Below are 11,453 nucleotides of genomic sequence, written 5' to 3' on the forward strand. Positions count from 1 at the left end.
ACCCTACATTTCCACTTTGCTGGAATCTTTCTCACTAAAAGGCTAGAAAAGGAAGGGAGTTGTAAGAGGTCTGCTTTTGATCCAATATTTGTACATCGAAGATGACCAGCAGGGATGCTTCTAGGTGGGTGTTTGTCTACTGTGAAACCAGTCACTCTCTTGTGACAACAAAATTTGTTTATGCTTTCCTCTGTTTTCAACAAAAACTGCTCTTGGGCTATATCTTACAAAATTATTCATACCTGGCTATACTTATGGGGGAGAAGGCTTTATTTAATTTTCAGCAAACTACATTTGGCTTTTTGAAGTTCAGAGGCCAGTGAACATGTGGAGATGGTCTCCGGGTTGAGGGGTAGCCACAGGAAATTTCTGGAATCCCCACAATCACACTATTTTGTCAGTTTTTAAGTCTGACCCTGATGGCTCATTATGACTCTTTAATCAGTCAGTACACCTGCACTTTATGAATTACGTTCACATTAGTTGCATTTGGTTAAGATTGGCTGCAACTGATATAATCCATGACTCTTATCAAGGCTATACTAAGTGGAGGGTTGGTGTGTTGGGAGTTTGGGGCAGAGGCTTTCAGATTACCACCTACCCTCTACAAATAGGTAAACTGGTATGTACAGTGTGGGAACTGGTTGAAAAGAAGGTTTTGTGTTGACCCTTGACCTGGGTGCAATCTTCTGGATCTCTTTGGGTCTATGAAATGGAACTTCGACATTAGTCACAAGTGATAGAGTCCTTCTCTAGTAATTGAATTTGGGGCAACTTCAGAATTGGGATTTAATCAAGTCTTTGCTAAAGAAAGCATGGAATCAAACAACAACCCTTTCTTTTTTTTTTTTTTGCTTTTGTTGAATGTGTGTTTTCTTGAGAACTGACATAATGAAAGCTTTTGGTTTGAGGTTTTGTTTGGGTCAAGCCCCTTGAATGAGAAAGGGCTGGGAGCCAGTGTAAATGCTTCTAGAATTGAGGTTAAGGACTTAGGCCAATTCATCTCTCCACTTCCCCCTCCCCAAACAGCCCTTAGCATTATGTGTCACTCAAAGCATTTGCTGAAATTAGGAAATAGATCAAACACTGGAAAGATTCTGCAGTCTATTTACCATTCTGGGGGAACTGAGCCAATCCGGGTAAAATGTCTGTGGCAATCATTGCCATCCAGTCAAGACCAAGGATTTCAGGGCTGAGGAAACCACCTCTGACTTCCTCTCAAACTTCCTAAGGTGTTGCCTCCCACGTACTTCTGGATGAGTCCTTGACTTGTGGCAAAAGATTCCAACTAAGAATAAAGTCGAACCAACCACTTACTGAGTCTTGGGGGTTGTCGAGGCACCTGGGAAACCCAAAAGCAGTAATCACAGCTCAACTGCCTTCATAGCCAGAGTCTGGGTTGGTAAATTCTTTGGAACAATAGCTCTTTGGTAGGATCAGTCAATTCCTTTCAAGAATAGTTTTTTCATTTGCCTGAGTCTTTACATTTCAAGCTCCCATAAAATTGAATGCAGTTAAATATCTTTCTATGTCTTAATGCAAGTTACAAGCTGAGCTAAGGCGAGGCCCAGCGTAAACTGATGCCCTCTGTGATAAATGCAGGTGGGGAAGCGGGCTTTGTTTTGATTTCTCTGTCATCTGCACATTTCATAAAATGGCCACCGCCAGTGTCCTGTTCTGCTCAATAGTCCTCCAGCCAGTCATGCCAACTTGGCCTTGATGTGTTTATCCACCGACTTGTTGAGCCTACATCTAGGGTGGCACAGTCTATTAGAACACTGAAATTTGTATATCCCGTAAAGAAATGGCTCACAGCTGAATCATATGCAAATGATTCTAATCTCTGCTTCTTGCGAAGCAGCTTAGCTGAAGTCATGCTCTTGTACTTCATTATAAAACTGTGGCTTGTCACTGCCCCTGCCTGGGCTGAACGGACCTTGGCCTGGAGTGCCTGGGAGCTGTGCAAGAGAAAGCCAGGCTGGACAACTTCTCCAGAACCAGCCATTATTTTATGAGAATGAATCACTTAACCACATGGCTAACTTCAAAGGTCTTGACTTTTATTCTGAGTCAGGCGAGGACAGAGCAGGAGAGGCCTTATATTAAAGCAAGGTTGTAGATCAAAAGATTTTAGTGCTAAGGCAGGTCAGTGGTTCCACGACTTGTCCCTGCACATTGGAACAGAAAGAGGGAGCCGAAAGAAATTATATTTTCTTTTGCCTTTGGCTGCTTATTCCCCTGTGTGATTTTTATTTAGGGACATTTTTGTTAACATTTTCGCAGCTGGATGGAAGTCTAGCTTATGTAAATGGCTGACATCCCGAAGAGAAAATGTCCTCATGTTTTATCTAATCTGGGTGTTTTTTTTTTTTTTTTTTTTTTTTTTTCAACAAATTCAAAAAGAGCTCTAACACTACGAGTCTGGGGGGTTTTAATCTAGAGTCCACGGACTCCTAAGTGGGCCATGGGCTCCAGAAATTGTTGACAAAACATCATGAGTGGACATATAGGTGCTTTTTTCCTGGAGAAAGGGCCCAAGCTTCTCATCTTGTTCTCAAAGTTACCTTAACCCCAAAGTAATTGATGTTGGATCAGCTTGGAGCCCACAAATAGTGATTGAAACCAATACGCTGAGAGACACTTGGGTTTTTTTCTGAATTTAACCCTGGCTCTGAAATAATGGCCTCATCCCTCCTGGATGCCATCTGAGAATGATTTTTGCTTGTGGCCTGCTGGGTAAATGCCACTCTTTGTCTGCAGAACAACGTGGCCCTGTCAGAGTGATGTATCACCTGGAAACCAGGGTGGGTGCCAGACCTGTCGCAATATTGTCACATCCTGATGGGATGTTGTAACCTCACCCTGCGACCTACAGGCAGGGAGAGTGAAGTCCGCCTGCGTTTCCTGTGAATCTTTCCTTCCAGATTTCAGAGAAACCCAAGTCAGGTGCAGGTCCTTCTGGGGGACAATGCCAGGAGAAAAATTCTTCACCAGAATGAGAGGTTTCTCTTCTACCCAGATCTTACTAAATCCCCCTCCTCCATTCCACCGTGGCTTTTGGTGAAATTGCTGGGAGCACTGAATCATGACAAGTTGGCTGATCAGATAGGTGGATGGGTCCATGAACATGGGGAAATGCAGAATTGTAAGATTTGAATTATTTTTTCTACTAACGAGAGCATTGCAGAAATGAACCTGACTCTTGGCAGGAAAGACTTTTGTGAAATGTGTTAAGTGCCAATCTTTGGAAATGGCATAGAATAGTGTTTATGAGTAAAGCCTCTGTATTCACACAGCTCGTGTTCACATCCTGGCTCCACTTTCAGGCTGTGTGACTGGAGACCGGTTATTTGACCTCTCTGTATCTCAGATCCTCCACAGCTGTAAACTATGGATCATAATAATACCCACCTCATAGGATTAGTGTGTAAACTAAATAAGGCAATTCATGTAAAGTGCTTAGTATTGTGCCTGGTACATAGTAAGTGCTCAATAAACAGTAGCTATTCTTCTTAACCATTTTAATTAGGAACTAAGGTCAGTGGAATGGACGACTCTTGACAATCAAATAAATGTGAAGAACCCTCTCCCTTTGCATGCAATTTCAGTCAGTCCAGAATGCCCTTGAAGGCCACAAATGGGTCAGTGAACCCCAGGTTAGGAAGCCCTGACGTTATGCACATGGAAGAGACCAGTTTTACTGGGCCAATCTCTTAAAAGAATTGGCTTGTGATTAGGGATTACTTTGTGCTCAAATTGCCTGTCTTTAAAAAAAAAATTTTTTTGGTGGGGGGGGCAGTTGGCCAGTACAGAGATCAAATCCTGGACCTTGGTGTTCTCAGCACCACACTAACCAACTGAACTAACTGGCCAAATGCGGTTGGTTTTTGATTGTGGAATTTTTTGCTAAGATCTGCTTCAGTCCTCCCAACACCCAAAGTGCTCTCTCTCTCTCTCTCACACACACAGACACACAGACACACAGACACACACACACACAAACACACTGCCAGGTCATTTAGTTTTCTTTTTAGGAACTTTTATTCCACAGATCTGCCTGTGTCATCTTCTTTTCAGTGAGAGTCGCAAGGGTTACCATAATGAGACATTTGTTAAACTAATCTGTGTTTCCACAGTCCACTGTGGACCTCTGCGCTAAGCCTAGGCCGCTCAATAGCCCCTTTGTCAGGCTGATTAAAATGTAACTTTGCATGCCAAAAAAGGCACTCCTGTGGCTCAAAAGCCATCATTCTTTGTTATAAATGTTTACATTTTTGTGTTATGTAAAAAAACGAAACAAAACAAAAACCTACCAGTGACAAGTCTTTCAATGGCTTCTCATCTCTCTCAGTATAAAGTTCTTAAAAAGTCCCATAAGGCATTAATAATAGAACCTCAGCTCCTACCCCTCTTCCTCTTGCTCACAGCCATACTGGCTTCCTGCTGTTCTGTGCACATACCAAAAACACATTGACCTCAGGGCCTTTGCACATATTATCTCCATTCATGGAAGGCTCTTCCGCAAGCTGTCTGTATGGCTCTCTCCCTCACAACTTTCAGGATCCCTTATCAGAGAGGTCTTCTGTGACCACCTTGTATTAAATCGCATGTTATTACAACCTCTATACTTCTTTTTTTTTCATTTTCGGTATTTTGTACATATATTTTTTTTTTATTATACGTACATGTGGGGTACAATGTTGATTTTCAGTAATTGTGTACGGCGTGTGGTGGTTAGATTAGTATAGTTAGCTTATTCGTCATTACAATACGTAATCATTCTTTGTGTCTGTTGACCAATCAACCTCCATGCTTCTATTCTGATTTCTTACCCTGAATTATTTTTCTCCATAGCATTTATCATTTCTGTTTTGTTTGGTTCGCTACTACACACCCAAACAGTGCCAGGCATGCAGTAGGTGCTCAGTAAAAGTATTGGTAAAATGAGTGGATGTGGCAGTGAAAATGATAATAGAAAACAGGTAAATTAAACGGCTCTCATTTTTCTCTTTAGCAGAGTCACCTGATATGAAAAAGGAGCAAGACCACCCTGCAAAGTCCCACACCAAAAAGCACAGTAAGTTGACTGGCTTTCAGATGGCTCTGGGCCCCTCCTTTCAAGGTGGGCATAACTGGAGGTCACTAGTTTTTAGGCAAATGTTTCCTCTGACTGCTGCTTCATTTTTTAACCCTGACTGTGTAGGGTGGGAAAATAGAGGCATCACTTGCTGGCAAAGTAACCTTCTCTGCAGCTCTTTCTCAGAGTGGAGTCCCCTTGCATATTTCTGCCTCATTCTGTCATATGTGTTCTAAAACCGAGACACCCCGTGAATAAGAACTTCTTGCAGACATGGGGTTAGTGGTTTCCCTCTATCCCAGAAGAGAAGAGTGGAAAGAGAAGCAGGATGGGAAGAAACAACTGAGATGCATCATTCCTTCTTTTGCTGAATATTGAACCCCTATCTTAGTAGAATTATTGTTTATTATTGAGATTCAACCCTACTCCTTTGGAGTTGGATTTCCCCCAGTGATAAAGTCCTACAAACATATATGAAATATCAGAGACGTGTAATGGGGTGGGGGGCAAAGGAGGAACTCAAGACAGTATAATCTAGAAATTATAGGGGATTGGAATGTCTTTACTATCTGCTACTTTCGCTCATCCCACAGAACTGAATTAATACAGCCCCTCGAGTGGTGGCAGTGGTGGGGAGGGAGCATCCCAAATCCAGTGGGAGTAAAAGTGAATTTGATTGATAAACTCATTCTGGTAGCTGCTTCATTTTTAAATTGGGCCCCCCAAACCCTGCATGACACCTCCCCTACTACCCCTCAATAAATTCTAGGAGTTAAATTCTAGAGCTTTATTGATTTGCATTTGGCTGAAGCACAGTTGCTGGGTTGGGGCAATTTAATTGGTTGAGGTACCAGATAGAAGGGGTTAGAAGTTGCTCTCTGGGGAAGTAACAAGTTGAAATAAGTCCCAAGCAATTTGTGAATAATAATTAGACAAAACTCCCCCTGGCTTAGTTGACCTATGACCTATCCCTTAGTCTTGGCTTTGCCATTAGTGGTGTGACCTTGGTCAAGACACTTAAATTCTCTGCATCTCAGTTTCTTGATTTTTAAAATAAAAAATTGTTTTCAATTTTTAAATTTAATTTTTTTAAATATTTAAGTTTTTAGATTAGTATAGTTAGCTTATTCATCATTATAGTATGTAATGATGAACTTAAATTTTTAAAAATAAAGAATTGCTAGTTCATTCTCAAACTCCTTTTCTAGTCCAGTATTTGGTGATTCTGGGATCTAGCTTCCTTGGTGAGCAGGGGATCATTCCTCCTTGATGGAAGATGTTGTAACTTAGTGCCCCCTCTGCCCTTTCATTACTGTGACTTAGGCCATTAATAGATCCCTTTTTCTGCTTTTCATCAGACCCAAGAGGGACTCACTTATGGGAGTTCATCCGTGACATCCTCCTGAACCCAGACAAGAATCCAGGATTAATAAAGTGGGAAGACCGGTCTGAGGGCATCTTCAGGTTCCTGAAATCAGAGGCTGTGGCTCAGCTATGGGGAAAAAAGAAAAACAACAGTAGCATGACCTATGAAAAACTCAGCCGTGCTATGAGGTGAGGAGTTTCATGTCTCTGAAATGGACACGGTCATGTGACCAGTAATTTACCCACTACTCTTAGTTGGGCCACACACCTTATGTAATTTCCTTTGTTACAGATATTACTACAAAAGAGAAATTCTGGAACGTGTGGATGGACGAAGACTGGTATATAAATTTGGGAAGAATGCTCGTGGATGGAGGGAAAATGAAAACTGAAGCTGCCAATCCTTTGAACACAGAGGAAAACACATACCAAATAACAACAGAGAACTCTGGACGTAAATATTTCAAAGACTACTTTTCTCTGATATTTATGTACCATGAGGGGGAAAAAATCTACTTCTAACGGGAAGAAGGAACACTACAGTTGATAAAAAATTATTTTGTTACTTTGAAGTATGTCCTATATGGGGAACAAACGTACACAGTTTTCTGTGAAATATGATGCTGTATGTGGTTGTGATTTGTTTTTGCCTCTATTGTGAAGTTCTTTCCCACTGCAAGGATAACATGGCTTGTAGCCTTGTGCTTCTTGCTAGGAGGAAAAAAAAAAAATCAGAGGGCATTAAATGTTTTTGTATGCAAAATGATTTGGAAAAAGGTGATGTGTCCTTCATGCATAAGCATCCACATGGCCTCATCAAGAGAGGTAGACATGGTTGCTAGGTGGAACACCCGGGTCTCAGATTGATGGGATCAACTGGAAGGATGCTGGGAAATTCAACCTGAACTTTAGGAGCCAGTGAATGGAGAATGGGGACTTCCAAAATCCAGGGTAGATTGCAATCACTGCATAATCACATGGCTTGCAATGTTTAAATCAGTGGCAGGAATAATGGTGATACTCATTCAGGAGTGATTTACCTGATGCTAAAGCTATCTTCCTCTCTTGCCCTTGGATGTTTGGTGGAAAAACCTCAATGGTCACATCTGCTCACTTCTAGTTATTTAAGAGAGGGTCAAGCCTTGGTTATTTTTATTCCAACTGCTTAAAAATAAGTGGGGCAAAAAAGGTGGTGGTATGGAAATGGCTGATGAGTTTGCTCTGGTATCTTCATAGTCCAGGGTTTCTCAGTTGGCGTATTGACAGTTTTGGCTGGATCATTCTTTGTGGTGGGGGCTGTCCTATGCATTGTAGGATGTTTAGCAGAAAGGGGCCTGTCCTGTGTGTACTGTAGGATGTTTAGCAGAATCTATGGATGTGAAAAAATCACTGGATGCCAAAAGCACTCTGCAGCTGTGACAACGAAAAATGTCCCTAGATATCATCAAATGTCCCCTGGGGGGCGGGGGGACGGACAAAACTGCCTTTAATTGAGAACCACTGATTTAGCCAGTCAAGATGAAGATGGTGATTTTTCTCAGAACAAAAAGATATGTAAGGTCTTTTAGTTTCTAGAGTGAAGGAAAAGCAGGACTTCAAAGTCATCTTATTTTTTTTTTTTTAAATGTTAGAGAGCATGGGTTGAAATACCTGGGGGAAATTCTTTTCAGAACCTCAGATGAGAGCCAAAGTCAGATAAGTTAAACATAGCAATGTAGCAAGAGCTACAATAGAAGACATTTTCACTAGAATTACAAAGCAGAGTGACAATTATATTGCAGAAGGAAATGCTGAGAGAAGAAATTGTGTGTGTGTGTATGAGAGAGAGAGAGAGAGAATTAGTTCTAGGAAAAGCCTTCTTTGCAGGTGTTTTCCTCTTTTGAATAATCTCTTTCCTGTTCCATCTGAACTCACCTCAAAGTAATGGTTTGTTGCCTAGATTTCCATTCAGGGGAATGTTCTAAAAAAAGAGAGTAAAGAAAGAAAGGATGGAAAACAAAAACGGAAAATTCTGTTCAGGAGCTATTGTCACCAAGGAGTTGAAATCTTCAATAATGGGATTGTTCTGAGCTACCTGGAGACTTAGCACTGGACCGTGTAATCTGGTTGGAATGTGAGTCTGTAGACACTTTGAAAATGGGTTTGAACATCCAGATCTCTTTTGCAACTTTTTTTTTTTTTTGGCTCCCTCATGTCCTTGGCTTTCTTCTCCATCCTGTTTCTCCTTCTGGAATGATAATAGGGAATGAAGGTATGCATCAATGGGACAGAGTGCTCTTCATTAACTAATAGAGCTCCCACCACAGTGTCTTACACAGCAGAGGTGAGTGATTCATACATGGTCAAAAGTTGTCAAATGTTTTTAAAGTATTCAGAAGGCTGGAAGTAAGATGAATGAAGAATTTGTCCTAATTGTAATGAGAACTGTTATAAGTGGTGACCTGGAGCACCCATTAATCATCTTCTGAAGGTACGACCAAGCCCATTGTTATTTTTGCCTGGCTTGGTCACCTCCACAAATGTTTTACTTGGTGTTATCAAGTAGCAGTTACTGAGGGAGCGGAAAAAAATAATAATGAGTGGCAAAGATCTTGACTATGCAACTAAGACTCCTGCATAAAAAGCATAATTTGCTTTCAAGGCTAAAGAACTATGGGGTCTTCCCAGACTCTGCCTGTACATCACACAGAACAACCTAAACGTCCAGATATTTAAGTTGGGGTAACATGTGAATACTTGTGTGTCTGAATTGTGTGAAGTTATTAGGGGCATCCACCAATTCTCTCTCTGCTGTTTCTTCCCTGACTTGCCCGTTGGTCATCTCAGGCAGCCAGATCTCTCTCTGAGTTCATCTGTCCTCAAACCTGTAAGTTTCTTGTGTTCTTCCAAACTGCCTTTGGCTCCTTCTGCAACCTTTCCATTGAAGAGCAACCCTTGCTAGGGAGTAAGTGAATCTGGAAAGTACCAACTAGAGCAGTTCTGCAGATAATTAGCAGATTGTGTTGTTTGTTGAAAGTGACGGTTTCTTGGCACCTGGTGCCTATTTAAATAGGCTGGAGTATTAAGTTCTCAGCATATCTCTCTATTGTCTTGGCTTGAATTTGCTGCGTTTTCTATGTGCTGTTCGTGACTTGGAGAACTCAAGATAATTGAGCCATGCCAACTTGGGGTGTGAACAGAGTACTTCTCACCACAGTGTTGAAAGAGAGAGCCAAGTCGTACTGGTAAGCCCCCCTTTCTTTCGGGAACACACAATTTCTCACTTGAGAAGCTCGTCGGTGTTGGATGTCTACATGGTCACTAAACACAGTCTCCTTGAACCCTCCTTAAGCTAAAGGATTGGACTCTATTAGCAGGTTTTCATGGGAAACTGAGGCAGGAAATGTATCACTAAGACTTGACTAGACTCAGGTCATCTTAGGCTCCTAGATGTTTGATTTGATAAAACTTGAGCAAGGCCCTGGCTCCCAGAGACATAGCCTGCAGCTTCTTGAATGTTCCACCTGAACAGGGCAGACCCAGGTTATGAGTTCTCCTTTGAATACATCGGTCCTTCCTCAAAGTTCTTGTCTTGCTAGACTGTAAGCTCATGGAGGGCAGGGACTATGTCTTATCACTATTGTTTTCCTGGTACCTAGCACGAGACAGGCACACAATAAATCATGTGTATTTTAAATAAATATTGTTGAATTAATGAGTGAATGTCTTCTGGAAGACTCCTCTGATTGTGAGGCCATATCTATAATTGGGATGTGAATCATTTTCTTCAATGGAGTAAAAACACAACGGCCAGACCTTCAAGGACATATTATGAACATTTTACTGTGAGACTCTTTACTTTGCCTTCCTACCTGCGCTGAAATGAAACAAAAAACAGGCTATTAGGTTCCATAAGTCGAAATATGTTGGATGAGAATTCTGTTGCCTTACTTGGAACTGTGAGACTTATCTGGAACAAAAGCCAGTAGCGAACCTTTGACCTGTTTTAACCAATGAAGATTATGAATGTGTTTATATGATGTAAATTGCTATTTAAGTGTAAAGCAGTTCTAAGTTTTAGTATTTTGGGATCGGTTTTTATTTTATTTTATTTTTTTCTTTTTGAAAAATACTGAGGGATCTTTTGATAAGGTTAGTAATGCATGCTAGATTTTAGTTTTGCAAGTGTGTTGTTTTTCAAATGTATAAAATATAGAAAAAAGTAAAACAGAGGGAAAGGCAAATATATTATTCTTGTATAGTTAAAAAAAAAAGCATTTGTTGAGTGCACAGCATGGAACCATATATGTGAGGAATTTGTCTAATTTTATAGGGTACAATAGATACTGCCTGTTGGACGGATGCTTGTTGTATGAATGATAGAATATGACAGCAATCACAATATCAGAGCTGAATTACCCTTAGTGTTGGTTCTCCGGATTCAGTTTCTGGAATAAGAGAACATTAAAAAAAAAAACCTGTTGAGACTGTGTCTTACGAACCTCTGAAATGTACAGGCCTTCACAAGTTTGGCTAAATTGGGGTTAATCTTTCTGTAGCTATCTGCATAATTTTTGCTTTTCTTCCCAACTGGCTCTTGGGTTGACAATTTGTGGGAAACAACCCTACTGCTGGTATTTTTTTTTAAATCAGAAATCTTTCCCTTTAAACTATGTTAAATTCAAACAGAGTATTTCTCTTTTATGAAAGAATTTTATTTTTCAGAATATGGTTTTTCATTTGATGGGTCCCAGAAAACACTAATAAAAACCAGAGACCGGACTGTAAGTGTGTGTTTCATTGTTTTCTTCTTACCAACAAGCCATTCAAAGCTAGGTTTAGAGGAAATGCACTTAGTCTATAGCCACAGAACATGTATAGTTTCTGCATTTATTTACTCAATAAGCATTTACTGAGCATTTACTATGTGCCAGGCAGAGAATGAGAGATACAAAAATCTCTGCTCTCATGAAGTTTATGATCTATTGGGTGGAAACAGACAAGGAGAAAAAAAACTAACAAAACAGCATAT

General features: G+C 40.7%; 1 protein-coding gene across 1 annotated transcript in view; it reads left to right on the plus strand.

The window, feature by feature from the left end:
- EHF (ets homologous factor) overlaps positions 1-11,203 on the plus strand; it is a 24,854-nt gene extending 13,651 nt beyond the window's left edge. Inside the window, exons 6-8 of the mRNA XM_008580446.1 lie at positions 5,015-5,077; positions 6,436-6,631; positions 6,735-11,203. Of these exons, the coding sequence (XP_008578668.1) occupies positions 5,015-5,077; positions 6,436-6,631; positions 6,735-6,834 (359 nt within the window). The 3' untranslated portion in view covers positions 6,835-11,203. The remainder of the gene's footprint in view (positions 1-5,014; positions 5,078-6,435; positions 6,632-6,734) is intronic.
- The last annotated feature ends 250 nt before the right edge of the window (positions 11,204-11,453 follow it).

Source organism: Galeopterus variegatus, unplaced genomic scaffold (genome assembly GCF_000696425.1).
Source record: "Galeopterus variegatus unplaced genomic scaffold, G_variegatus-3.0.2 Scaffold2099, whole genome shotgun sequence".
NCBI lineage: Eukaryota > Metazoa > Chordata > Mammalia > Dermoptera > Cynocephalidae > Galeopterus > Galeopterus variegatus.